This window comes from Octopus sinensis, linkage group LG11 (assembly GCF_006345805.1).
Source record: "Octopus sinensis linkage group LG11, ASM634580v1, whole genome shotgun sequence".
In the NCBI taxonomy this organism is placed as follows: domain Eukaryota; kingdom Metazoa; phylum Mollusca; class Cephalopoda; order Octopoda; family Octopodidae; genus Octopus; species Octopus sinensis.
In genome coordinates, this window is record NC_043007.1 from 43,447,747 (window position 1) to 43,474,937 (window position 27,191).

Genomic DNA, 27,191 nt, shown 5'->3' on the forward strand with positions numbered 1-27,191 from the left:
TATGTATATATACATGTATATATCATGTGATCACGTGACCGACCAGGCTATCAGATGTTACTACACATCACTGGTCACAATGTGCTTCGCATTGTTTTAGTCTTCAAATGACGCCATCCCGCTGGCTAAGCGAGTTGCCTATATGTATGTTTATGTATATATGGATATGTATGTATGTATATATATATATATTTTCGTATATGTATGTATGTGTATGTATATATATATATATATATATATATATATCTTTATATATCTATATATTTATCTTTAAATATATGTATATGCATATATATATATATCTGTATATATTTATCTTTAAATATATGTATATGCATATATATATATCTATATGTATATATTTTATCTATATGTATATATATATGTATATAAATTAAAAAAAACATCTTTTATTACTTTAACAATGAAATAACGATGATATAATTAAATTATACCATATAGAAAAAAATTAAATATAAGATCATATACCGTTAAATAAGTACATGTGTTTTGTGGCTATATTTAAAAACTGATAAAAGTAAAATCGATTTAATTTAAATTTAGTCACTCTTCAGGTCCAACATAAAAAGAATAAAATAAATATAGGTGTACAATCTTTTATGAAAATATAAATAAACATTATATATATATATATATAGATATTGTTATTTCATTGTTGAATTAATAAAAGGTGGGTTTTTTTCTAATTAATATACATATATGAATATGAATGCACAAGGGAGCCCTTGAGGTATTAGATAGAACTTTGCGAGACATAAAGGAAAGTGACGAACTGATTGGGGTTGTCACTGTCTTGCTATCTGGGGTCTTTAGACAAACCTTGCCAGTGATTATGAAAGGTACAAGGGTGGATGTAAGTTTTCACCTCTATGGGGTCATGTTACTTTAAAGTTAGAATCCAATATGAGAGTGCACCTCCATGAGGATCCATTGTCAGAAGATTTTGTGAGGGACATTCTCCTTCATGGCAAGGGTAAAGTTCCAGAAGGAAATGAAGATGTTGACATAAGTAACAGTTGCACAATAGCCAGTTACTATCCAGATTCTTCAGGACCAGGTCTTCCCAGGCCTAGAAGTCCACAACTGAGATCTAGATTGGCTTTGCCAAACAGGCATTTTGGCTCCTAAAAACGTTGTGGTTAGTGCAATCAACAACACCCTCTTACTGCATTTGCCTGGGATGTGACAGTCTATAAGTCAGTAGACACCATACCCAATCAGGATGAGGTAGTTGATTATTCCACTGAATTTTTGAATTTCTTGGAGCCTTCAGGTGTATCTCCACATATTCTTTACTCTTAAAGTCGGTAGCCCTGTTATGCTGATAAGGAATTTAAATCCACCGATGTTGTGCAACGGTACACGCCTTGTTATCACAAAATTACTTCCCAATGTCATTGAAGCAATGATTATGACCGTCTGTGCTAAAAGTCAAGACATCTTCATATCACAAATTCCCCTTGTGCCTTCAGCTGCTGACTTTCTGTTCATAAATAACAGTGACAAAAAGAGTAGACACCGCCAGAAAATATTGTTGACAAAGAACAGCAGAAATTGTATTCACCTCAGTAGACGTCATTGATTGGTTGAAATTGCCGAAATGCAGGTAATTTAACAACAAATAGCTTACAAACTACAGAATTTTCTCAAGAAAGCCAAGAGAAAAAGATGTTTTATGTAACACATTCTACCAGTATACGAAGTTTAAAAGTGTTTAGTTACAAAGAAATTATTAAAAAAATCTGCCGGTCAAAGTGAAAGGATCCCCACACTACTACACCTTACACCACCATACAACACATCAATCACAACACACCAGCAGTGACCACTTCCCAGACCCACATTTTCACACCTACTCAAACACACATGCAATATCAAAATCACTAGCCCTCTTCCACAGGCACATACAAACTTTCTTATACACACGCACCTTCGTTTTGGGATCACCACTACTTTATTTCCCCTTCTCCCTAGCTCTCCTGTGTGACCCTTCTGTCCGTCATTCGCCATGATAGATCGCTAGCCACTACACATTCTTTATTTTCTCTCTGTTTTCCTTTCTGTGGAAGAGCGTAGGCTCGAAACATTAAAGACTTTTTCACTTCCCGAGCGTTATTCTAATACATGTTTTTTGTTGTGAATTCTCCCTATATATACATATACATATATACGACAGGCTTCTTTCAGTTTCCGTCTACCATATCCTCTCACAAGGCTTTATAGTAGAAGACACTTGCTCAAAGTGCCACGCAGTGGGACTGAACCTGGAACCATGTGGTTGGTAAGCAAGCTACTTACCACACAGCCACTCCTGCGCCTAAACTTATTGGGTTCTCATCAGAGGTATCTACATCAACTTGTTCAACACATAAACAATGGGTTCTTTTCTTTTATTCTTTTACATATTTCAATCATTTGACTGCGGCTGTGCAGGAGCACTGCCTTTAGTAGAAGAAATCCCCGGATGAACGGCACATGTCAACCCAATTTCTAGTTAACTAAACACTTTTAAACTTCGTATACTGGTAGAATGTGGCTTTATTGAGAAAATATAGTTTGTAAGATATTTCGTCTGAAATTTCGAGCATTTCGGCAATTTTGACACCGCTAGAAAAACGTCCCATTTTCCGTAGCGGTGTCGTATGAAATTGTCACCCATAATTATAACCCTAGTAACGATCTATTGCATTTCAATCTATTTTAGATTTAGGGTTAGGGGTGGGGGAAGGGTATCTTTTTTTCTTCGCAAATGTAAATAAGCCCAATCTGTTTCTTAAACGAGGGACATATTCATACAGAACGGGATGTTTTCACCCCAAATGGAGGTCAGCGATTGGTTAAAATTGCCGAAATGCTTGAAATTAAAGTGGAAATATGTTACAACATATAGAATTTTCTCAATAAAGCCAAGAAAAAAATGATGTTTTATAAACACATTCTACCAATATACGAAGTTTAAAAGGGTTTAGTTAACTAGAAATTGTGTTGACATGTGCCGTTCAAAAGGAAAAGATCCGACCCCCTCTCCAGGACTTATTATTTGTACTGTCGCCAACATTTGCTTAACCGTTAAGTTTCGAGGATGTGACTACACTAACATAAGTTGTCACGCTATGATGGGAGATGAAACACACACACACGACGGGCTTCTTACAGTTTCTGTCTACCAAATCCACTCACTAGGCTCGGTCGTCCCGAGGCTATAGTACAAGACACGACGTAACTACAGATGTATAACCTCCGACCTTGTTGCTTCATAACTTCCATAAAAATGGATACTTTTTAAGGAAACTTTGAACAAATAATCACCTAGATCCTTGTAGATTGAGTGTATGTAAAGATTTGCCGGAAAATTTTCTCGGATGGGTCGAGCAGTTTCGGAAAATGCACACGACCCATTTTTTAATGGAATTTTATACAAATACCTTTGAAACTGTGTAAATCACGATTACAAAGAAATTTGTAGGCAAAATTTTTGGGAAGGAGGCGAGGAAAAAGTGTGATTTAAGCGAGGTTTGGCTGTTGTTTCTAGCACATCGCAAGACCACCCACATTTTTTTCTCACTTAAATATGTATTGATGTTTTTCAGTATTTTCCTCTATAAACACATTTATAAAAAAGGAAATTTTGAAAATTTATAATATTGATAGTATATATATATATATATATATATATATATATATATATATATATATGTGTGTGTGTTCCGAATTATATAGTATTAAGTATCCATCACGGCTGCTCTTACCAATCAGTTTCGCGCAAAAAATTCAATGGAATGTTAGGCAACAAACCAATTATATAAATACTTATATACACAGAATCTTTTGTGCATACTTTCGGTATATGTGTGTGTGCGTGTATGTATATATATATATGTATACACACATAGACATAAACGTATATTGGGATATACCTATATTAGGATCATTACGTGTATGTTAGGTAGCTACACTGGCGAAAAATACGAAATGTTTGATCCATATATACTTTAGAAGGAAAAGATTTTTCAGTTTGCCAAAAATTAATAATTACTTGCTTCCCATAAGGTGTTGATGTTGACGCGGATCAGTGGTTCCCATACTATATATTTCTAAACGACTATTATTAGCCTTTTACTCTCTTTGCTCTCACCTTGCCTCGTCCTCATTCCTCTCCCATTTACTTTCTTTCAAAATTTGGCGCGTACTTAAACGGCAACTCAGATGTTGATCACAACAGAAGAAAACGACACTTTTGTGTACATTTTTCTTCGTGTTTGATTATTTCATAGATAATGCTGGATGGCTTATGATTTGTTTGTTTTTTTGCAAGCAAACTTTTAGCAGTAGAAATAAATAATTTGGTAAGAAAGAAGCACGGCGTATTTTTGAGGAAATGGGAGTGTGTAAAGTCATCATAGGTTACGTGAAATACCGAAACGAAAAACCAAACATTACCTTTGATTTTAAGGGAAATGAAATCTCCCCAAGAATATAGAGCATTTAGGTAGCTTTGAAGTATTTGATTAGAAATAAAATAAAAAAAAAACAAACAAACATTAATTTTAAGATGTGATGATGTAAACGAAAACTAGAAACAATTTAAAAAGTAGAACGTTACTTTAGAGATAGGCAAGAGCAATACTTAAGGTATGTAAAACCCTGTTTGTTACGAGAAAAGTATTTGTAGCTTGAAAGGGCGGAGTTCTGGTTTAAGTATCCATATAACCTCTCATAACTTTTTATTTTTTGGAACTTTTAGAAAATTTTTGCGAATATGTGTTCTACACGCGGGAATTCTACAATTATGCAAAAAATAAAAGCTTGTGTGATTTAGTTGTTTTTAGCACATCTCACAACCACCTGATAATTTCCTCGTTTCTCTTACTATTTTTTCCTATAAACACATTAAATGGAATAGTGATGCACCCAAGGATGGTCCAATGCAAGTATTTGAGCCAAAAATTCGTATAGTATTTTAAAGCCCGATTTAAAAACAAAATTTGAAAAAGAGTGGAACTTTTAGGATTTAAGGTGGGCGGAGGGGTTTAAAAATATTAGGAAAAAAATTCTTGGATAATCATATGAATTTCCGTTTGTGGAATACAAATTTGCAAAATTCTGAAAATTGCAAAAAATATAAGTTATGAGAGGTTATGGGGTCTTAAACCAGAATTTCGTCCCATTAACATTGTATGTAGATTTCCTTATATCATCAGGAGTAAGGGGGTTGATTCAAATGATGAAATCCACATGCAGTATCGAATGTTTGTGGAATCATATGAAAAGGATAATTTAAAACGATGTCTGTGGTATTCGAGATATTTCAATCGTATATTTTTTAAATTTCTCCAACGACGAAGTTAAGTTGACAGCCTGGAAACTTGCATCTTTTCCAGATATCTACTGACTCTTGTAGCATCATTACATCTATGATTAATGTTTTTCTTATTTTTTATTGCCGTTTGTAATTAAATACTTATAATTTACCTTCTAAATGTTTTTCCTTTTAAACTGTTGGTGAATGACTTTCGCTTTTCGTTTTGGTATTTCTTGGAACACTTTGTTTTATCCATTTCCCATTTCCTCGAAAACATGCCGTACGTTCTTCACATTTCTAAATAATTTTGTTATGTGAAATAAACATTCAACACAACAATTCTTAGATTACTTTTTACTCGTTTCTTCCATATTAGAATTGTTCAGTCCCATAAACAATCATGTTTATTATTTTTAGCTTTGTAAACTTTTAAAACTTCGTTTGCCTGAACTAGAGGTGAACTGAATATTTTCATGCCTCTTGATAAAAAGTGGTGTGAAAGTGTGTATTTGTAATGAGTCTAAGTTTATTCGGTTGTCGGATGTAGAAGAATAATAAAGTTAAATGTCACTTTGATAAAAGCCTTAATTTAATATAGTATTCTATTAAAACCTGAGTTTTTTTTTTATCACCTAGCTTTAGCTGGATAAAACTGATTTAAAACGTTTACACGTAGAGAGAACGGTCAATATCCTAAAATATGTGCTTCATTTACATTTCTTGTAGTTCGGTGCTCAACCACTTAGCCCGAAAGTGGTTCTATCTCTCCTGTCATTGTCTCAGTTTGTCTAGCCAAAACGGTTTAGTGGTTGTGGAAATGATTTGCTTTGACAATCCAGAAGTAAATAATTCAAATTTGTTAAAACTCTCACGAAAACCAGGCATATAATGTGAGCACAAGCATTTTAATTATAAACTATTTGGAAAGTTGATGTTAGATATGACAGTTTGATAATGTATTTACAATACCAATAAAGTGTTATTCAGTTGAACTTGATTTGAAATATTCTATGTATTAAGAGCTCAGTTTATTTTAATTATGTCTGTAGATTGTTTTCTGAGAACTTAATTTTAAAGATTAGTCTATCTCTCAAGTGGCATTAGAAGTAATTTAAAAACTGATTCTAGTATTTATTTCTATTCTATGTCATCTCATCTGTTTTTAAGATCCCATATTTTCAGAAATTTTGTCATTAGAATACACAAAAGGTAGATTGGATAATTTTCCGAGACACACAATGACCTGAAAAATCTTGTTAACCTGGGGCCAAACAACAACAAATGCAATCCTTGGGAATGTCTGTAATAGGGTTACTTTCTACATTTCTTGGGGTTTTTTTCACTCTGCATTCATTATTCACACACACACCTCTGTTGTATATATTTCCCTATATGTTAGTGATTTAAATATTTATGTAAATCATTGGACTTTGTAAAAATTTAAAATAGATTTCAGGTACCATGACAAATGCCATTAATTTGTACATTTAACCATTCTTATTTTCACTTGTGTTATATAACTTTGTAGAAAAGAAGATATTTAGAGTTATATATATTGTTGTTCATAATGTTTATTATTAATTTTTAAAAAATGGTTTCTATTGCAGGCTCTACTGATGACTGAGTGACAGAATGCCACCTATCATAATGAATAACTTGGCAGAAGAAGCTGCTAAACTTTTAGATTTTAATCAGAAACTTGATATCAACCTTTTGGATAATATCGTAGCATGTATGTACACAGGAGAAGGGCCACAGGTGAGTACTTTTGTTTTGAAAAATTACTTAAATTTAAGATGATTAAATGGTGAGGATGATACAATCTCAGACTCAAAATCACTAGTTTTGAGGGTCTGCAAAGATCATGGACACTGCCTTTTTGTCCAAATTCAACAAGCAAAGAAAAAAAAGTCTTAGTATTCTGTTACATCTCTTTACATTGTGAGTTTCAATCCTAGGTTGCTTTTTATTTTGTGATTGTTAATAAACACTTAACATTCACTGAAAATGATTATCAATCCTCTTCCTTCTTAACAAATTTGTGACCTTGTGTCAAAATTAGGAATCAGTGTTGCTTGAATTTAAGCATTTATTATGATTGTAGCTATCCAAAAAGGTATTTACTGTGACTGTAGCTATCCATGAGGGCATTTACTATGATTGTGGCTATCAAGAAAGGTATTTACTATGATATGGCTATCTTGAGAGATATATAGCTATGTAGAGAGACATTTACTATGATTGTAGCTTATCCAGTAGATGTTGATATAAGAAATGATGGACAGAGTATATGTCAAACTTGTGTTAGTGTTTCATAGAGTAAAGCAATTTTCAGAAAATATGGTAGCTTGTTTTAAAGAAACTTCTTATGAACCTTTTTACTATTACTTTTTATCCCAGACATTTTAGCTAAAGTAAAAGTAGTTAAGTGTAAACTGCTTCCAGCTGAGTGAAATATGAATTTGTTGAACCATCCAACTTAGCAGTTTAACAAATAATTGAACAAGCTTTTTTTTTTCTGGAAAATTGTTTTGGTGAGGTATGCCTTGTGGTTGAAAAGTTTGCTTCCCAATCATATATTTTCGGGTTTAGTCCTGCTGCATGGAACCTTGGACAGGTATCTTCTGCTATAGTTTCAGGCCAACCAAAGTATTGTGAGTGAATTTGGTAGGTGAAGACTTAAAGAAACCTGTTATATGTGAGTGTGTGTGTTTTGACATAACCTGATGGTTGTATTTGAGCATTTCAATCATACAAATGCAGTTGTTTTTTCCCAGTCTTCTGTACAAAACATGTCTGACCATGGGAAAGTATCTTGCTTGAAAACAGGTGAGAATTGGTGACAAGAAAGGCATTCAGTTATAGAAAATCTGCCTCAATGAATTCTGTCTGATCCATGCAAACATGGAAAAGTGGACATTAAAACAGTGATGATGTAAACAAAGATGTCATTTCTTTGGACGTTATCTCTTTAGTCATGGTTCACAACTCGTATTTACATTTGCTTACCTTCATTTGATTATAGATCTGCCCAGACAAAAACTGACCTAAGCTAAACAAGAACAACCAGTTTGTAAAGACTGAGAGGTTATTTTTATGCAAATATCTATTTATTGAGCCACCATTATGGAAATGATGCATATAAGACAGTTACAAAAATATGTATTTTACAGTTATATTTGCTGGTACCACATAAAAAGCTCATGCTGGTTCCACATAAATAACACCTTGTACACTCTGTAAAGTGGTTGCCATCAGGAAGGACATCCAGCCATGAAAACCATGCCAAAACAGACAATGGAGCCTGGTGCAGCATAGAAAATGGATGTTAAATGATGATATTGAATTATATTTTCTTCTGAAAAGTGAATTAATACTATTAATTATACTTCATTTAATAAGTTGAGAAAAGATAATGATAGCTACATATTGACAGTACTAAAACAATCTCTGAAGATGTTATACATCAGTCCAATAAAATGTGTAGTTAAAGCAAGTTTTGACATAAAGATTCATTTGTGAGTAAATAAAGAATTCATTTTCATATTTGTTTTCAAAATATTTTATGAAAGAAAGTCAATGAATTCATTAACATTTACTCATACTTATTTAACAAACATTTGTTTTTTCCATGGTTGAAAAAAATAAGTACCACTTGTACTTTTTTTATATCAACTGAACTCGCTTCCAACATAGTGTCAGTCAACTGTACCCTACATGAAAAAAAAAATCTGGCCTTGTGTCATTCAACTTTACCCATGCCCAAATTTCTTCCTTCTGCCAATATGTACCTTCCTTCAGACTTGTGGCTTTGTATCCTTCCCACCTGAAACTTATAACCCTGTACCCATCAGTTGTATCATCCCACCAATACACGAACTTGTGTTAATCAACAGTACCTGCCCCTAAACTTGTGGTCTTGAGTCAGAGTCAGTTAACTGTACATCTTCCAACACTTGAAGCCTTGTGCCAATCAGCTGTGCCTTTCTCCAAACTTGTAGTTTTGCATCAATTGATGCAATATTTAGTTATGTTCCTTTCATTCCAAATCCAAATCATATTGGAGTCAACTTTGCTTTTTATTCTGTTTCAGGAAATAAAAAAACAAAACTTTTTACTCAAAAGTTTATTTGGATAAATATTTTGATATTTCATGTGTTATTCAATTGCCAGCTCATCATAGTAGTAAAAACAGAAAATACATATATATTACTCACAAATGCATGTAGCACTTTTTATTAAATGCTGGGTGTTCGAATAATTCCATGTAACTGAAATTTGAATTTAACAAAATCTAATTGAGACTAATATATATGTGTGTGTGTGTGTATAATATGTATACACACACATACACATTCATCTTACATCTTTTTCTGTGCTAGCATGGATTGGATGAATACATTTTGAGACATTGTTTTAGAGACAAATGTCCTTCCTGTTGCTAACCCTTCTTTGTTTTTCAATAAGGGATGTTTTATTCCACTTGACTTTGAAGGTGCAGAGCAAGTGGGTGGTTTATTAACAAGGAATGCCAGCATATTGTCACTGCTTTTTACTCAACACTTATGTGAGGACACATAATGGAAGCATTCACACATTTAATTAATGATAATTTCTTAGTCTAAGAAAGACAGTTTTGCAATTTCTTGCTGAACAATTTGCACAAATGGTTTGATTATAGTGATCAAATGTTTGTGCTGCATATAAACTCCCTCCCTCCATCAAATCAATATTGCCTGTACAGGTGAGTGGTGTGCTACATGTCAGATGTTGAAGTATTTGCAGAGTGATGTGAGATAAAGTGTTTTGCTCAAGAGCACTATACACTACTCAGTCTAAGAATTGAACCCACCATCTCATGATTATGAGTGCAGGACTAACCACTAAGTAGTGCACCCTCATACACATATAAATACATAGGTGCATGCTTGGTTGTGTGGCTGAGAAGTTCACTTCCAAACCATATGGCTTGTGATTTTGGATTCAGTACATGGTTATATGGAACCTTGGGCAAGAGTCTTCAACTATTGCCTTAAGCCAACCAAAGCCTTGTGAGTGGATTTTGGCAGACAGAAACTGGAAGAAGCCTGTTTTGTGTGTGTGTATGTGTGTTTTCATGTCTGTGTATTTGTTTATAACTGTACATTGTGAGGATCACTTAACTAGAAGCAGTGATATTATTGCCATTTCCCTTGTCAATAAACCACCCACTGGCCTTACACCTTCAAAGATATCTAATTTGAAAAACTGTGAATGGTTAGTGACAGGAAGGGCATCCAGCTGTAAAACAATGCCCCAATAAAATATTTTCTGAACCTGTGCCAGCATGGGAGAACATATAAAAATAAAACAAATACATACATGTCCAGTTTATGCAATTGAAACAGTAGTCAATTAAAATAGTCATCTATGTATCATGCTTAATGTATGTTCACTGTTAACAGGTATGTTACTGTTGTTTTCATCTGAGATAAAATCTCTTATGGATGTGCTGTGTTTAAAAACAATATACATATATATATTTCTCCACTTTCCCTCAAATACTTTATAATTAATTGTGATTGATGTAACTTTTATATTTTAGCAACGCATGGCCCAAGAAGTCTTAACAACTCTTAAAGAACATCCTGATGCATGGACTCGTGTGGATACTATCTTGGAATATTCTAGCAATCAACAAACTAAATATTATGCCCTACAAATATTAGAGAATGTTATTAAAACCAGGTGGAAAGTACTTCCACGACCACAATGTGAAGGTAACTTGCAACTCCTTGTTTCGTGTTTACATATACTTTTGAAAATTTGAAACTGATTCTTGTTATTTCCCAACAGGACATTTCTTTTTTTTTCCGACTAAACTTAATTTTGTAAGATATGAGTATTTACCTGGTTGAGTGAAACCATACTTTTATTTGAACTTACATTTGTGAAGCACTTATCATCTCTGTCAATTTCTATGTAGCTAATTCTGTTATTGGGAAGACTGTTGGTGGGGTTTTTTTGAAAAAGTTAATTGTTTACTCTTTTGTTACCATATTCCTGAAATACATTGCCTTTGTTTCTATTAATTTTGAAAATAATGAAGAATTTGGTAAAATAATTCTGTCTTTAAGATGGTGTTTGGGAAATGAATTAACATGAAATTTTGACAGAAAATTTTAATTTAGATCACTTTAAAACAGGTAATTTGTTAAAAAAACTAGTGGTCTTTGGTGGGTTGGTATCAAAAGCGTTGAAGGTACTTTTTTTTTTGTTTCTTCAAAATTAAACCACCATCATTTTACATTTGCTTTCCATGGTAGCATCTGTGAGATGTTTTGATAGGATCTATTGGGTCAGATGATCATTACTTGCTCCACTGTCCCAGTTTTGGCATTATTTCTACAGCGAGATGCCTTTTCTCATTCCAATCACTTTGCAAAGTGTACTGTGATTAACTATTTTTTTCTAAGTATGGATCTCAATCATTATGATTTTATTTAGTGTTAAACTCTTAACAGACTTGTCTAAATAATATCTAGTTTGATGCTAAATGAAATGTAAATAAAATTTAATTTGTAGGTAAAAAAAAAAATATTGATTATTTAGACACTACCCAAGAAATTTGCATAGATGTTTTGGTTTAAATTTGTTCGCATGTATCAAAAGTGTTGTAATGGAAAGAAAAATCTATAACACTTCAAAGTTTCTATAAATTTCAAGACTAGTTATTCTATGTGTAAAAAATGTTAACTTAAAGCTAATAACTATTTCAAAATGTTGAAAGAGCACAAAAAGTGTTTCCTATATTATTATTATTATTCTGACTGCCATGAAAAAAGCACTCAGCATACTGTAAAATGGTTAGCTCTAGGAAGGGTGTCCAGTTGTAGAAGCTATGCCAAAGCAGATATTGGAGCTCAACACAGTCTTCTGACATATCAGATCTTGTTGAAATGTCCACTCTATACCAGCATGAAAAATGAGTGTTAAATGATGATAATAATGATGAACTAATTAAAGAGAAATTAAGAATTCTGTAATTTAAATATGAAAAATTGTCATCAAAAGACTAATCTTGTATATCACAATTAAAAATTCTTCACTTTCAGTTAAATGAAACAATATTATTATCATCATCACCATCTGTCTACTTTCCATGCTGTCATAAACTGAACAGGTTGTTATGGTTTGAGTTAGTTCTTAACAGTTCCAATTTTGTTTTGGTTTCTACAACTGGATATGTTTCTTTTCACCAACAAAAGAAAGTGGGTGTATTTTATAACACTGGCACTAGAGAGGTTTTGTTGTTTCTAGCAAAACTAAATAAAAGGTCTTCTCTATCTTATATTGTCTCTTGTCCACTGGTACCAGAAAGGTTGCTTTTTTTCTTTGGCAAACCTAAAGGTGGTTCCTTCTCTGCTATATTTCCATTCATTCCTTTTTTTCCTCTACACAGCTGGATGTTTAGAAAATGTCATTTTCTATTGATTCATTGTTTGTGTAGTCTGAGAAGGAGCTAAAGAATTCTCTTCACTCTCTACCACAACCTGCATCAGTCTTTATTCTAACTGCTCATAGGTCAACAGGACTTATTTTCAATTGATATTAATGCTCTTTGGGTATCCTCTTTTTGAGTATACAAACCTATCTTTAACTGGCAGACTAAATCAGATTGTTAGACTCACAGACATACAAAAATTTGTTGATAGCATATTCATGTATGCTTACATGGTGGTCTGATTTTGTTATAGTCCAGGTGTTTATGTAAAAAATATTTTGTCCTTTTTCATTACAGTATTTTATGATAGTTGAAATTTTGAACTAATCATGTATGAAATTTTAGTGTTTAACTCTTTTGATACCAGATTGCCTGAAACTGCTCATGGTTGTACATTCTCAACTGTTTGAAGTGATTCTAAATTAAAGCCTTCCACCAAAATTTTATGGTAATTTATGTTCCAAACACCAGCTTAATAATGACATTATTATTTTACTAAATTGTTTGTTATTTTCAAAATAAATTGGAACAGAAACAATGTATTGCAACAGAAATATGGTAACAATAGTTAAAAAGAGATTAAAAAAAAAAGGCATGTATTAACCTTTGTTCGTAACTAGCAGGCTTTTAACTCTGTATTTCTGCGTGATTCAACATTTTATTACATAATTACCATACTAAACTTTTAGAATTGGCAGAATAACTATTAACCCTTTTGTTACTGTATTTATTTTGAGATGCTCTGTGTTTCTTTCAATTATTTTAAATATAACAAAGAATTTAGTAAAATAACTTAGTTATCATTAAGCTAGTGTTAGGAACATAATTGTGACTAGGGTTTGGTGGAAGATTTTAATTCAGAACTTATGAAAACAAGACATTTGCCGGGTTGGTAACGAAAGGGTTAAGTGTTAAAAATTCCACACATCTGAAAATTAGATGTTCATTTTTAGTTAAATATCTTTGAGCAAATATTTGATATTTATTTGAGGATCTTGGATGAAAATCTAGCTGATGTATTCCATCTGTCATTTATTTGTTGTGGCACTGTAGTGGATGGGACAATAAGTTCTTGATGAATATGCGGTTTGTTTTTCTCTGTTGTTATTATTTCATTTGGGGGAAAGTGTGTCACAACTGCTTACTTTGCCCTCTTATACATAAATAAAATTTAATGACCCTTTGTTCATTTGTTTAACATCTGTTTTATCATTCTTGCAAAGGTTAGGCAGGGAATTATTTGAAGCAGAATTTTATGGCCAGATGTTCTCTCCTGTTATCAAGTAAGGGAGTTTTTATTCCACATTTCGGAAGTGGAGAACAACTGTTCATAACGCCAATAAGTAATGCCAACAACGGTTTTGTTCATGTGGTGACAAGTGTGAACATCAATATTTATGCTCATTCACACGCATGCACACTTCATTTTGACTATGAAATTCACTCACAAAACATTTGTTGGCCTTCTGCTGTAGTAGAAAATGCTTACCAAAGTGCTGCTCATTAAGACCAAACCTGAAACAGTATGGTTACATAGTGAACTTCTTAACCACATACCCATGTCTATAGCTATTTACAAATATTAAAATAGCAATTATATTTTAGTATTTTGGTTTCAGTACCTATTTATGTTTAAAAACATTTGTATTTCTTAATCATTAAACAAAAATTTTACTTATTAAAAATTGTAAATTTTTTGCTATTAAAATTCAGATGATTTAATAGACTTTAAATCTCTGAAATAGGCCCATGTAAAAGACGTGTTTGAAAAACAAAAGGTTTGATTAAATCAGCTGATAGTGTAGTTCTAACAGTCAAAAGTTAAGAGGTTATAGACTTTTTCTGTTATAGATATTTATTTTACTGTAGATAATAGAATGTACAGTTTTGAATAGCTTTCATCCTCTGAATAATTTGTGCTGCCATATTGCTTGGTTAGATTCCTATACATAACAACCACCACCCTATCTGTATTAATACATGTCTTAGCAATTCAACTTTGGCTTTCAGTGAGGTTTGGCTGCCATGTTTATTAACATGTACATGCTAGCATGGATCATGGACTTTAACCTGTTAGCACTTAAATTATTCTTTTGAATGTAATGCTTATTTATTCACATTGTTTTGAATTAATCATGCATTATCTAGTAGCTTTGAGAATTTGATTATGTGATTGTATACTTTTATAATGATATTGTTGGGTAGGTACGAGAGGCCAGATCTAGCTGGTTTAAACATTGGGCTGAATATGGCCAGTTTAAATGCTAAGGGGTTAAATGATGATAATGATGATACACACCTTCTATTTGCTTCATTGTTGTTTTCATTTAAAAATTTGATGTATAGTGCAAAAATGTTGTTCTTGAAATTATGACACACCACTCTATCCATTTTGATACCAACATGCCTAAGGTTATCCTCGATTCTGGAGTACAGACTTCCAGTTTGAAACTGATCTAAGTTAAAATTTCTTGTTAATAATTTCTGTTACAAACAACAGGTTAAAGTCTAAGATATTTTACTTTATTTTTTCTTATTTGCAAACTTAACGTAAGAAAAATATAGTAACAAAAGGGTTAGCATACTGCATTTCAAAATAATGTTATACTATTTTAATTATTATTCTCCATGTTCTGGTAGTGGAGATGACTGAAACATTTTGAACTTAATTGCATTTTTTGAAGTATTAACATTCATGTTTTTGAGTTTAAAAATCTTGTGGTTGACTTCACTTTTTCCCCCCTTGAAGAAATGAAATAATTAGCAGGAAACATTTTGTTTAGTGCAATCAACTATAAGCTTATTCTTCAATGATTAACCATGTACCTAAATTTCTAATTATTTTTCATTTTGGAGTTTTACTTTTCTTGGAATTTAATAATATGGGAATCATTTCACAAAACTTGAAGATGTTTAAATGATGATGATGATGACCATGGTAAAGATGACACTTATTGCATTTTGTAGATTTTTTTTTAGAAATAATGATGTAGACATTTAATGATAATGTTACTTTATTTTAGTAATTACAAGGAAATTACAAAATGTAATTTTGTATATAGATTAGGTAAAGAAGTAAATGTAAACTATATTTTTTAACTGTTAGTTATAATGATGAAATGCTTTTATATCTTACCAAATACATTTATTGAGTTAGCCCTTCTTGAGTGAAGAGAAATCCACACATTCAGTATATTGGTTATGTCTTGTTTCAGTATGGTTATGTCTTGTTTCAGTGTAACAATCAAGGCATGTTCTACACTTGCTATATTTAGTATATCTGTTGTTTAACCCCAGGTCAATCATGATTGAGCAGACCTGTAATCAGGGCATTCCAGTCACCACTGTACTCTCTGTATATCAAGAGCTTCATTGTCCAAGTTGTCTTAAAATATTTTAAGTCTGTGGAGTGTAATTTGAGAGATATTTTATTGCTATTTCTAGCAGGTTAAGTGACTCTCTAGAGGCTTTCTTCTAGATAAGTTGTACCACTCAACATCTCAGTAATTTTTACTGAAGATCTTTTATTTTCTTGCAACCAATAATTTTAATCAGAGCAGATTTGTAGCTTTTCAGTATATTTGTCCTCAACCTTATGCCTATTTCTAATCTTTTATGAAAGCAGCCTTTACAGGAACAGTTTTCAGCTTTTACTTCTTTTTCTGTTTTTTTTTCTTTAAAGTACTCTTTGTTTTTAGTTTTATCTCATTAGTTACTAGCTGTTTGAAGTCATAACTGTTTGTCTAGTTTTTCCCCTCCACCCAGATGAAAAAATTGATTTGGTTCTCTATTTGGTAACTCCCTGACAATCTGGTTTCATGTGAATTGTTTAATATATATTTAATTTATTTGCATTGTCAGGAATATGGTACCCTTGTTCTTTAAGCCATGGTTATAGTCTTCTTTTGATGCCAATGAATTTGTTCCAGTATTTCTCGACTTGGACATTAAACCCCTTTATTATGATGATGATATCTTAATTATCCACTTAATTAGTATGAGATCCTGTTTCTTCTTTTTGCCTCTTTTATCATTACTATAATGATTTTTTTGCTCCTCTTAGCTAACTAAATACATATACTCTCTGTCCAGTTTTAACTGTATCTCACCTCAAATCCTAAACACTGCCTAACTTCTCCCTAGAATTGCAACTCCTTCAAATGTCTTCATCACTTATATATTTTTTTTTTGCAGACCATGATCTAGAGATGTTCAGAATGAACTCTTATCAGTAGTTTATGAGCACTGCCTCTCCTGACTAATTAGATAAATAAAACTGTATCTCTCATTAGAGACTTATAAGAAGGATGTTGAGATTGCTTAATGATTACTGATGTTTGCTGTATTTTGGGTTTTTCTGTTTTTATAAGGAGTTAAAGAGAGAAAAGTAAAAAAAAGTGATGGGTGCTGTTCATAGACATGGAAAGATTACAAAAATTTCTCTTTTTGTCAGACAGATTATACTTTTTGAATGAAAATAATTAGATGAGGATTTAATATGATTTGTTTATTTTTATTTAGGTATTAAAAAGTACATTGTTGGTTTAATTATCAAGACCTCATCTGAGCAGCAACTTTTGGAGAAAGAAAAAGTGTATTTGGGAAAATTAAACATGATTTTAGTTCAGGTAAGTCAACTGAAAGTGTTGTCAGGTGTTCCCACATTTGATGGGGCAAATTAACAACTGAAAATTATTTCCTAATTTAATCAAATTAAAATTGTTCATATGAAATATTTGAAAGTTTTATTTGCATTTATATAAGAATTTCTGAGGAAGTGTAAGAAATGTTATGACTGTTATTAATTATATAATTAAGCATTAATTATATAATTAATGCTTAAATATAATTGATTCGGAAGCAAATTAATTATATAGTTAATACAAAGTATTTGTGTGTGTGTGTGTGTGTGTTTATATAAATTTCTAATAATTTTATAATCAGTATCAGTTTATAATTTAACAAAATATTTTTGTTATTTATTTTACTAGATTTTAAAATATGAATGGCCAAGGAACTGGCCATCTTTCATTAGTGATATTGTTGGTGCCAGCAAGACAAATGAGTCCTTGTGCCAAAATAATATGACTATTTTGAAATTATTGAGGTTAGTATTTTTTACAATTTACTTTCTTTTTGTCCTCTTTTTTAGATTAATCATATTATTTTATGTTTTAATGTCTTATATTGTTTTCTACTGTCACACCAATGAAGGGGCCTTTCATATGGCAACTTAACATGCTAGAAATAGCATTCCTTCAAATCAGGCCCTACGATATTAAAGGAAGGACACTAGTTGTATTGTCTGAAACCAAAAAGAAAGGTTAACTGGTATGCTTGTATAAACTTATATATATTTTTTTTTCAGTGAAGAGGTATTTGACTTTTCCAGTGGTCAAATGACCCAAGCAAAGGCTAAACATCTCAAGGACAGTATGTGTAGTGAATTTTCACAGATCTTTCAACTCTGTCAGTTTGTGATGGTATGTGTTGTAATTTTTCTTTTTTAAATATACAATTAATATCTTTTTTCAAGTCATAGTCAACAGAATAGTTCTATATTATAAACATTTGTTTTATTAACGAATGTAGGTAATTTTATAGACATCTACCACTGAATAATCTTGTTGAACTGATAATCAATAATCACAGTAGAACCATTATCTTGTTAAGTTTATAATTTCATCTTTCATATTTTAAAATCGTTTAAAGTTTGGAAGAATTTACTCAATTTTTATACACTGTTACTGTAGTTTTACATTTATTTTACACACTAGCATAAGATGGTTCTAGAAATTTGAATATTTGTATATGAATTGTTTGAATAAATTGTATGTTTATGTTATTTAATCCTTTTCCAAAATAGGATAATTCACAAAATGCTCCCTTAGTTGGCTCCAATCTTGAAACACTGCTGAGGTTTCTAAACTGGATTCCCTTAGGATACATCTTTGAAACTAAACTCATTACTACATTAATCTGTAAAGTAAGTACATTTTTTCTTTTCTTTTCTTTCTTGTAAATAATTCTGAAATAAACTTGTTTTGCTCCTTGTCATCAAAAAAGCAATACATTTCAAAGAAAAAAAAATCTTGCCCTGCAACTTTGAGATGCATGAACAACACAACTAAACCTTGAAAACCATTACAAATGCTTGTTCTTAATCTCTGAGGACCTGTTGCAGTGACATCATCATCATCATCATCAATTGTCCATGCTGGCATGGATTGGGCAGTTTGACCAGGGCTGGAAAGCTGAGGGGCTGCAGACTCTGGTCTGATTTGGCATGGTTTCTACAGCTGGATGCCTTCCTAATGCCAACCATTCCGAGAGTGTAATGAGTGCTTTTTATGTGCCAGTTGCATGATACCAGTATCCACTATGACTATGATTTTACTTGGTTTGATGGGTCTTCTCAGGCATGGCATATTGCCAAAGGTCTCGGTCATATGTCATTGCTTCCGTGAAGCCCTTTATATATGTAACCATACACACATGCATGCAGCTCGGGAACTAAGCTCCCTCTTCAGTACCAGTATGTACTTCAGTCTTGATAATCTGTTGGTTTTTCTACGAGGTTCTTATGCAACTCTGTTTTAAAGTATATGGTTGCATAACTGACATTGCTAATAATACCGTCACACAATCATGTTAGACTGTGCCTAACTTCCGGCTCAACTTGTTTCTCTTTGCCTCTTAACTGTTAAAATGTCCTTTGTTCCAAGAAGCTGCACACCACTATTAACCCATCCCACATATCTTTTCTTTCATTATTCTTGTTTCTTACCCCTACAAACCACACACTAATTACTTAGCTATTCATTTCTCTTGAGATTGCTGTTTTCTGAAATTCTTCCCCAATCTACATTTTCCCTATAGGCATCAAACTACAGAATTTAAAACCAAACATGACCACATTATTCCTAACTGTATGGGCAAGTCAACAGTCATTGGTGTTGCTTTTCCTCCTCTCTCATAAGGCGCATTATGAATGTTATTTTAAAACGCTTCAGCAATTAAACCAGCCGTATCTGGCCCAAATATATTTTATCTGTTTTATGTTAAAACCATCCAGATCTGATCTCTCACACCTACCATACATTGTCATTCTAAAATGCAGCAATCACATCATTGAACTCTCAAAGCTATGCGATAATGCATACAAGATAATTCAAACTAATTTGGATAAATAAGCTTCTTTTGACAGAAAAATCTGAATGTTAAAGGGTTAATTTTATTAAACTTTAGTCAGTTGTTCATTATCTTGACCTTTAGGTAGCCTAATGCATTGTCCTATCAGCATTTCTATTTGTAAATAGAAAAATATCAAACTTCATTTGTCTTGTACTTTGACTCTGTTTGTTGAAATGAGTTTAAAATTTCCTTGAGGTGTTCTACTGATTGTTACCAACTTCAAACACTAAATGATTTCCTGACTAATACATTAATTAATAGAGTTGGGAAGAGGTTTTATTTCTTATAATTATTATTCCAATATGCTGGATACCTGGGATATTGATACCTTACTTGACATCTAGCCTAACAACTAGGAATTTGTAGCTGCAGAGAAACAGCTGTTATTAAAGATCATGTTCAGTAACCTAAGCAAGGAAGAGCTTGTCATTGACTTCTGGGACTAGACTCATCTATTCAGATTTTGTAATCACTGATTCATTTCAAACCTTGGAAAGCAGATTTGTGAAAATGGAGACATTGAAAAAAACTTTGGAAACATCTGACAATGAAGAAATGCCAAGAAGAAAAAGAGAGAATATTATTTATTCCATTAATTTATTGAACACTCATTGTTATATTTTAAATATTTTTTTTTTTAAATATAGTTCTTGAATGTACCAATGTTCCGAAATGTAACTCTGAAGTGTCTTACAGAAATAGGTATGTTCATCTCCTATATCTTTACATATTCCTGAAATATTCTTTTGTAAGAATTTGAATCACTTTTTTGTAAAACCAGAAGTTCGGTACAAATTAGATAATACTTAAAATATGTTAGATTATCAGATTTATATCCAGAGTACAACCATGTTGCTTTAAATCAAGCAGTAAACTTTAGCATAATGTTTGTGATGTGAGTTTTGAATTATGAACTCTTGTTATGTAACAAAGTGTGGAAAACATTTTACTGAGAGATTGACCCACACTTAAAATTATATGTTTTAATATAGAATTTGAATTTAACCAAACTGCAAATCAGATTCTTTATGTATATTGATATCAAGATGCTAAAATTCTACAGATATCTATGTGAACATTGGTAATTTAAAAATAAATTTTCTCTTCTCTAGCTGCTGTACAAGTTTCCCAATATGATGATCAAGTTACACAGCTATTTACAATAACCATGGAACAGTTAAAACAGGTATTTTACCAGTTATTTATTTAAGTCTTTATTATTCACTCTTAAATCTTATAATATACTTAAATAACCAGATTTTTTTATTTTATTTATCTTAATTTTTATTTGCCAAAATATAAGTGTCAAGAGTTTGTAATTGAATTTCTGTGCTTAAGTAAAGTGTATTATATTTTGCAGATGTTACCCTTAGACACAGTTATCAAAGATGCTTATAGGAAAGGGACTGATGATGAACAAAATTTCATTCAAAATCTTAGTTTATTTTTGTGCACCTTCCTAAAGGAACATGTTCTACTCATAGAACGTAAGAATGAGTATCACAATCTTTTGATACAAGTGAGTAAAAATTATTTTGCTGTATAATTTATACTTAAGTCTTTTTTTTATATATTCATGACGTTGAGAATTTAAATATATGGAACATATCTTTAAGCACATTGACTTAGTTCATCTTGTGTTTAGATTGTGTGGTAGATTTATATAGATGATACTAGTTGATATATCTTGCTTTTTATTTGTAAACTTCTTATCTTCTCTGACAAATAGAATTTGAATGAATTTCTATTTAGATAAGAATTGAAACAGTACTCATTCAATGGATCATAGTCTTTGATTTGTATAATTTTATCAAAAATCATTTAATTTTTACATTTCAAACTAACTAATGATTAATGAAGTATACTGGTCTCATCTCAGTTCTGAAATTGGCTTTTTACACATGCATATAACTTAATATCAATAACATGTCTGTTAAGTTTACTTTCTAATCACATGGTTTTGGGTTCAGTCCCACTGCATGGCACTTTGGGAAAGAGTCTTCTACTGTGCACTTGACTGACCAAAGCATTGTAAATAGATTTGGTAGACTGAAACTGAAGGAAGCCTGTTGTGTGTGTGAGTGTATTAGTTTCTTCTTACCTTGACAGTGTATGATAACTGTAAAATGTATGTCACCATCATACAAACAGTGTCATTCATTGCCAGTCTTTAGACATGTTTGAAAACAGATGAAAGTTAATGACAGGAAAGGTACCTGACATTAGAAGATATGTCTCAACAAATTCTGTGTAACCCATGCAAGCATAGAAAAATGGATGTTAATACAATGATGATGATAATTTGTTTGGAAATCAGACTGAAAGTGGATAAATAATGATGGGATATTCTTTTTGATATTGATTTTGCTTGTTGTAATGTAAATTTAACTGTTTAATTTGTAGGCTCATCATTACTTGATTCGAATTTCTGAAGTGGATGAAGTGGAAGTATTCAAAGTATGCCTGGAATATTGGAATTCTTTGGCAGCTGATTTGTATCGCGAAAGTCCATTTTCAGCAGGTTCAACACCGTTGATGTTTGGTCGATCTCATGGTGAAATACCCATTAGGAGACAGTTCTATATGTCAGTGCTCTCCCGAGTAAGTTATTGTTTTTCTTTGAAATATTATAAAACCAATCCATCACCACATCAGTATTTTAGCTTCGCTTGAGGGGTTTTAACTCTTTTCTAACCAGAGTTAACTATTATTGCTATTGAATTTTGATAGTTGTGTTTATGCTTTTGTATATGATTGAAGTAAAATAAGCTACAACTAACTAGGAATTAAATGAAAGTAATTCACTGCACCCAAAAAAAAATCCAGCAGCTTCTGTTAGGCTTTCTGACTGGCAAAATTCCACTGCAATTTAAAGTCATGAAAACTCTAAAGATCATAGATGAGTTTTGCTGACGTACTTGACAAGTAAGTGTGATTTGAACTTAGGCTCAAGTCTAGCAGAACAAATAAGAATCAGTACTAACACACATTAGCAGAATGTTGCCTAGGGCTGTTCCAGTGTTGACACTATGAAGAGCATTTAAGAAATCTGTATGAGAATTCATCTTCAATTAAGATATCCTAATAACCTAGATATTGGATTTAGCTGTTTTAACTCTAGACTTTAGCTCTGTAATGCTCACATTTGCAGTGTTTTCCTCAATTGAGAATCCAGCTACTGTTGTTTCAGTATCAGATGATACCTTAGATTTGTGAATTGTTAACTGTTGGTAGAGTAAAATATTTGTTTTATGTTGCTGCTTTTTGAAGTTTCCCCTTTTCTGGCGTTTTCTTTCAAATGATCTCTTCATTGTAAACTTGAAAACAGTTATACTTAAAATATCTCTATATAATAATAGTCAATATGATGTTGGCTGGCTGGTTGGTTTTGGTCGATTTTGTCAGTCATGCTTTTATAGAGTTGGGAAGAGAGTAGAAGAGAAATACAGAGATAGTTAATGTAAGAAGTTGAAGTTGGCAGAGGAACACTGTAATTGACAAGCAGTGGTAGGATGATGATAAAAGCTGCGTAGTTGATGGATGCCAATTTGAGAAAGTGTCACCTGTATATATAGCCTCAGGCTGACCAAAGCTTTTGTTAGTGGATTTGGCAGAAACTGAAAGGAGCCCATCGTATGTGTGCATGCATTCTTGTCTTGACTTCAAATGGTTGTGTCACTGTCATACAAACAGTATCATTCATTTCCACTATTCTATTGAAACATGTCTGACTATGGGGGAAATATTACCTTGCTTGGAAACAAGTGAAGGTTAGCACTTGTAAGGACATCTGGCTAAAAATACTTTGTCCAGCCTGTGCAAGCGTAGAAAATAGACGTTAAAACAGTGATGGTGATCTTACATACACATACATTTTTATGTTATTATTTTAAGGTACGAGCTGTCATGATTTCTCGAATGGCAAAACCAGAAGAAGTGCTTGTTGTAGAAAATGAACAGGGTGAAGTTGTTCGTGAGTTTATGAAAGACACCGACTCCATCAATCTATACAAGAATATGAGGGAGACACTAGGTAAGTACTTTATGTTTAATGAAAGTGAGATATTGCTTTTTACTTTGTTGGTTGTGGCTATTAAAGGATATTTTTTATTTAGTGATATATCTTGCTTTTACTTATATTATTTACACAACTTGGAAATAAGTGGAGTAGCAGAAATGCATTCAGCTAATATTTTGCACTATTTAGTTTTGTTACTTAGTATTCTGAGGCTTGAATACGAATAAGATTTTTGGTTTTTAATCTTTAAAGTAAAACACCAAAAAATCCATGATTTTTTTCAATCAATTCTATCTTCTTACTGCAAATTTGTAGTCTTGTAATCAATGTGTGAAAACAATATTTCCTTTTCATCTTGTGTTATCTTTTTATATTTACACTTTATTTATAATTAACATTTAAATATATTTGTTTAAACCTTTAGCATATCTGGCTCAAATATTATGTGTGTTTTATGTACAGACTGACCATTTTCAGCTTCTCATACCTTCCCTTATAATGTCATACTAAAAATAAACAAGTACATCATCAAAATTTCAATGCAAATAGATAATGCATGATTAATTCAAAACAGTGGGAATCCAACCATAGAAACCATACCACAACAGACAGTTGGAGTCTGGACAGCACCCTGCTAGCCAGCTCCACATAAAACTATCCAACCCCTGCCAGCATGGAAAGTGGACATTAAATGATGATAATGAATGGGAATAAATAAGCATTATATTTGACAGAGTAATATGAGTGGTAAAAGGTTTTTGATTAATCACTTATTTTCATCAATTCAATATCAGTTTACTGATTGTATTTTTTGCTACAATAGTTTCATTGTCTGTAGTTGGGCCATTTTAATTTGTTACAGATGAATTGTGGTTAAGAAGTTTGCTTCACAACAATATGGTTCTGTGTTTGGTCACACTGTTTGTATATATATGCTTGTTTGTGTGAGTGAGAGAAATTTCTGTGTATAGAGGCAAGGCATGCCAGGATTAGTTGTTCAAATGAAAGTGCTTTGTGATGTTTAGTTCCAGCCAGGTTACACCTCTTATGTTGACTTTGTTTTTCTTTCCCTTATAAGATAACATCTCACAATAAAATTCTTGTTTCAACAATTTCGTGTGTGTGTACCATGTTGGCATGGAAAGCAAATATAAAATAAGGGTGATATATAGATAGAGAGAAAGAAAGAAAGGCACATGGCTCAGTGGTTAGAGCATCGGGCTTACAATCATGAGGTAGTGAATTTGATTCTCGGACCAGGCTATGTTGTGTTCTTGAGCAAGGCACTATCTCATGTTGCTCTAGTTCACTCAGCTGTAGAAATGAGTTGTGACATCAATGGTGCCAAACTGTATTGGCCTTTGCCTTTCTCTTGGATAATATCAGTGGTGTGGAGAAGGGAGGTTGCCATGCATGGGCGACTGCTGGTCTTCCATAAACAACCTTGCCTTGGAGGGGAGCTTTTTAGGTGCAATCCCATAGTCATTCATGACCAAAGGGATTTTTTAAATTGATAGATGCAGTTCACTTTTAATTTTTCTATGCTATTATTTTTTTTTCTTCAGTTTACCTCACTCATTTAGATTATGTGGATACAGAGAATATAATGACTGACAAGCTTCACAATCAAGTAAATGGCTCAGAGTGGTCATGGAAAAATTTAAATACGGTTAGTTACTTAATGTGATGTTTTCATTGATGTAGTTATATTTTATTCAAGGAATAGAACCTTAATTGAAGATTATATTTTGTATATACTCTATCGACCACATATGCTCAGTGTATGTGCTTTGCTTGTTTGCCTGTAGACTGTGATTTGGTGTGGTAGGGATGACTTCCTCAAAGTGCTGGGTGTTTTAAACACCTGAAAGTCAAAACACCTACTTATGACTTTCAAGTGTTTTGACACCTGGCAGTTTGAGAGAATCATCCTCACCGTGGCATATCGCAGCTGACTGGCAAATCAATACTTTATCTATGTTTTGTATATTTATGAATATTAAATAAATGTTGTTTTTTTATTACAGCTTTGTTGGGCTATTGGTTCAATTAGTGGTGCTATGTATGAGGATGATGAGAAACGGTTTTTGGTTACTGTAATCAAGGTTAGTCTTTGTTATTTGTAATTGGTCCTCTAATGATTAATATATTTATGTATTTAGTTGTTTGCAATTATCTGACTCCTGTTCTTGTGGTTGTAGGATCTCTTGGGATTGTGTGAACAAAAGCGAGGCAAAGACAATAAAGCCATTATTGCATCGAATATCATGTATGTTGTTGGACAGTACCCACGATTCCTTCGAGCACACTGGAAATTTTTAAAAACAGTGGTTAATAAGCTGTTTGAATTCATGCATGGTAATTATATTTAAATTCATTTTTCTTTTTATTAAATAGAGTAAAAAAATTTGATTTGGGCAATAGTATTACTATTTAAATATATGAAATTTTATATGTTGTTATTGTTGAAAAAAGATTAAAATTGATAATTTTTTCTGGTCCGTGGTTAGCAAAATTACATTGATTGAAAGTTTAAATTTTAAAATTTAAACTTTTCATTCAGTTATTAGAATATTAATAGCAATAGTGTTTTTCTTTGTCTCATGTATTTGTAAGAAAGTATCATTTTTCTAATTTTTACAAATTTAATAATTTCTCTTTCTAGAAACACACGATGGTGTACAGGATATGGCTTGTGATACATTTATTAAGATAGCTCAAAAATGTCGCCGCCATTTTGTTCAAGTTCAAGTTGGAGAAGTTATGCCATTTATTGAGGAAATCTTAGCCACTATCAATACTATAATTTGTGACCTTCAGCCTCAGCAGGTAATTACACCTTTTGGATTGTGTCAATATATTTTTAATGCATGTGTGTGTGTGTGTGTTTATTAATGTTTAGTAGAAGTAATAGAGTGACTCAAAGTCTGAGAGTTTTGTGCATTGGCACTTATCAAACTAGTACCATTGCATGAAGCCCTTGGACCTTGAGTCACTCTGTTATTTCTGCTAAATATTAATAAGAATGTACATATACTCATATTCTGAGTTGTATTTTTCCTATTTGCATCAACATACCTGTAGATAATGATGATTATTGTTATTAACTCTGTCCAATTTCCATACTGGCATGGATTGGATGGTTTGACAGGAGATGGTAAGGCCAGAAGTCG

At 32.2% G+C, this 27,191-nt stretch overlaps 1 protein-coding gene across 1 annotated transcript in view; it reads left to right on the top strand.

Moving 5' to 3' along the window:
- Nucleotides 1–27,191, top strand: part of LOC115216973 (exportin-1) — a 48,265-nt gene that overhangs the window by 5,717 nt on the left and 15,357 nt on the right. Inside the window, exons 2-16 of the mRNA XM_029786451.2 lie at nt 6,931–7,081; nt 10,908–11,082; nt 17,328–17,434; nt 17,798–17,913; nt 18,175–18,289; nt 18,673–18,792; nt 20,648–20,702; nt 21,113–21,186; nt 21,361–21,519; nt 22,404–22,601; nt 23,895–24,033; nt 25,584–25,687; nt 26,046–26,123; nt 26,220–26,376; nt 26,684–26,847. Coding sequence (XP_029642311.1) covers nt 6,956–7,081; nt 10,908–11,082; nt 17,328–17,434; nt 17,798–17,913; nt 18,175–18,289; nt 18,673–18,792; nt 20,648–20,702; nt 21,113–21,186; nt 21,361–21,519; nt 22,404–22,601; nt 23,895–24,033; nt 25,584–25,687; nt 26,046–26,123; nt 26,220–26,376; nt 26,684–26,847 — 1,887 coding nt within the window. The 5' untranslated portion in view covers nt 6,931–6,955. The remainder of the gene's footprint in view (nt 1–6,930; nt 7,082–10,907; nt 11,083–17,327; nt 17,435–17,797; nt 17,914–18,174; nt 18,290–18,672; nt 18,793–20,647; nt 20,703–21,112; nt 21,187–21,360; nt 21,520–22,403; nt 22,602–23,894; nt 24,034–25,583; nt 25,688–26,045; nt 26,124–26,219; nt 26,377–26,683; nt 26,848–27,191) is intronic.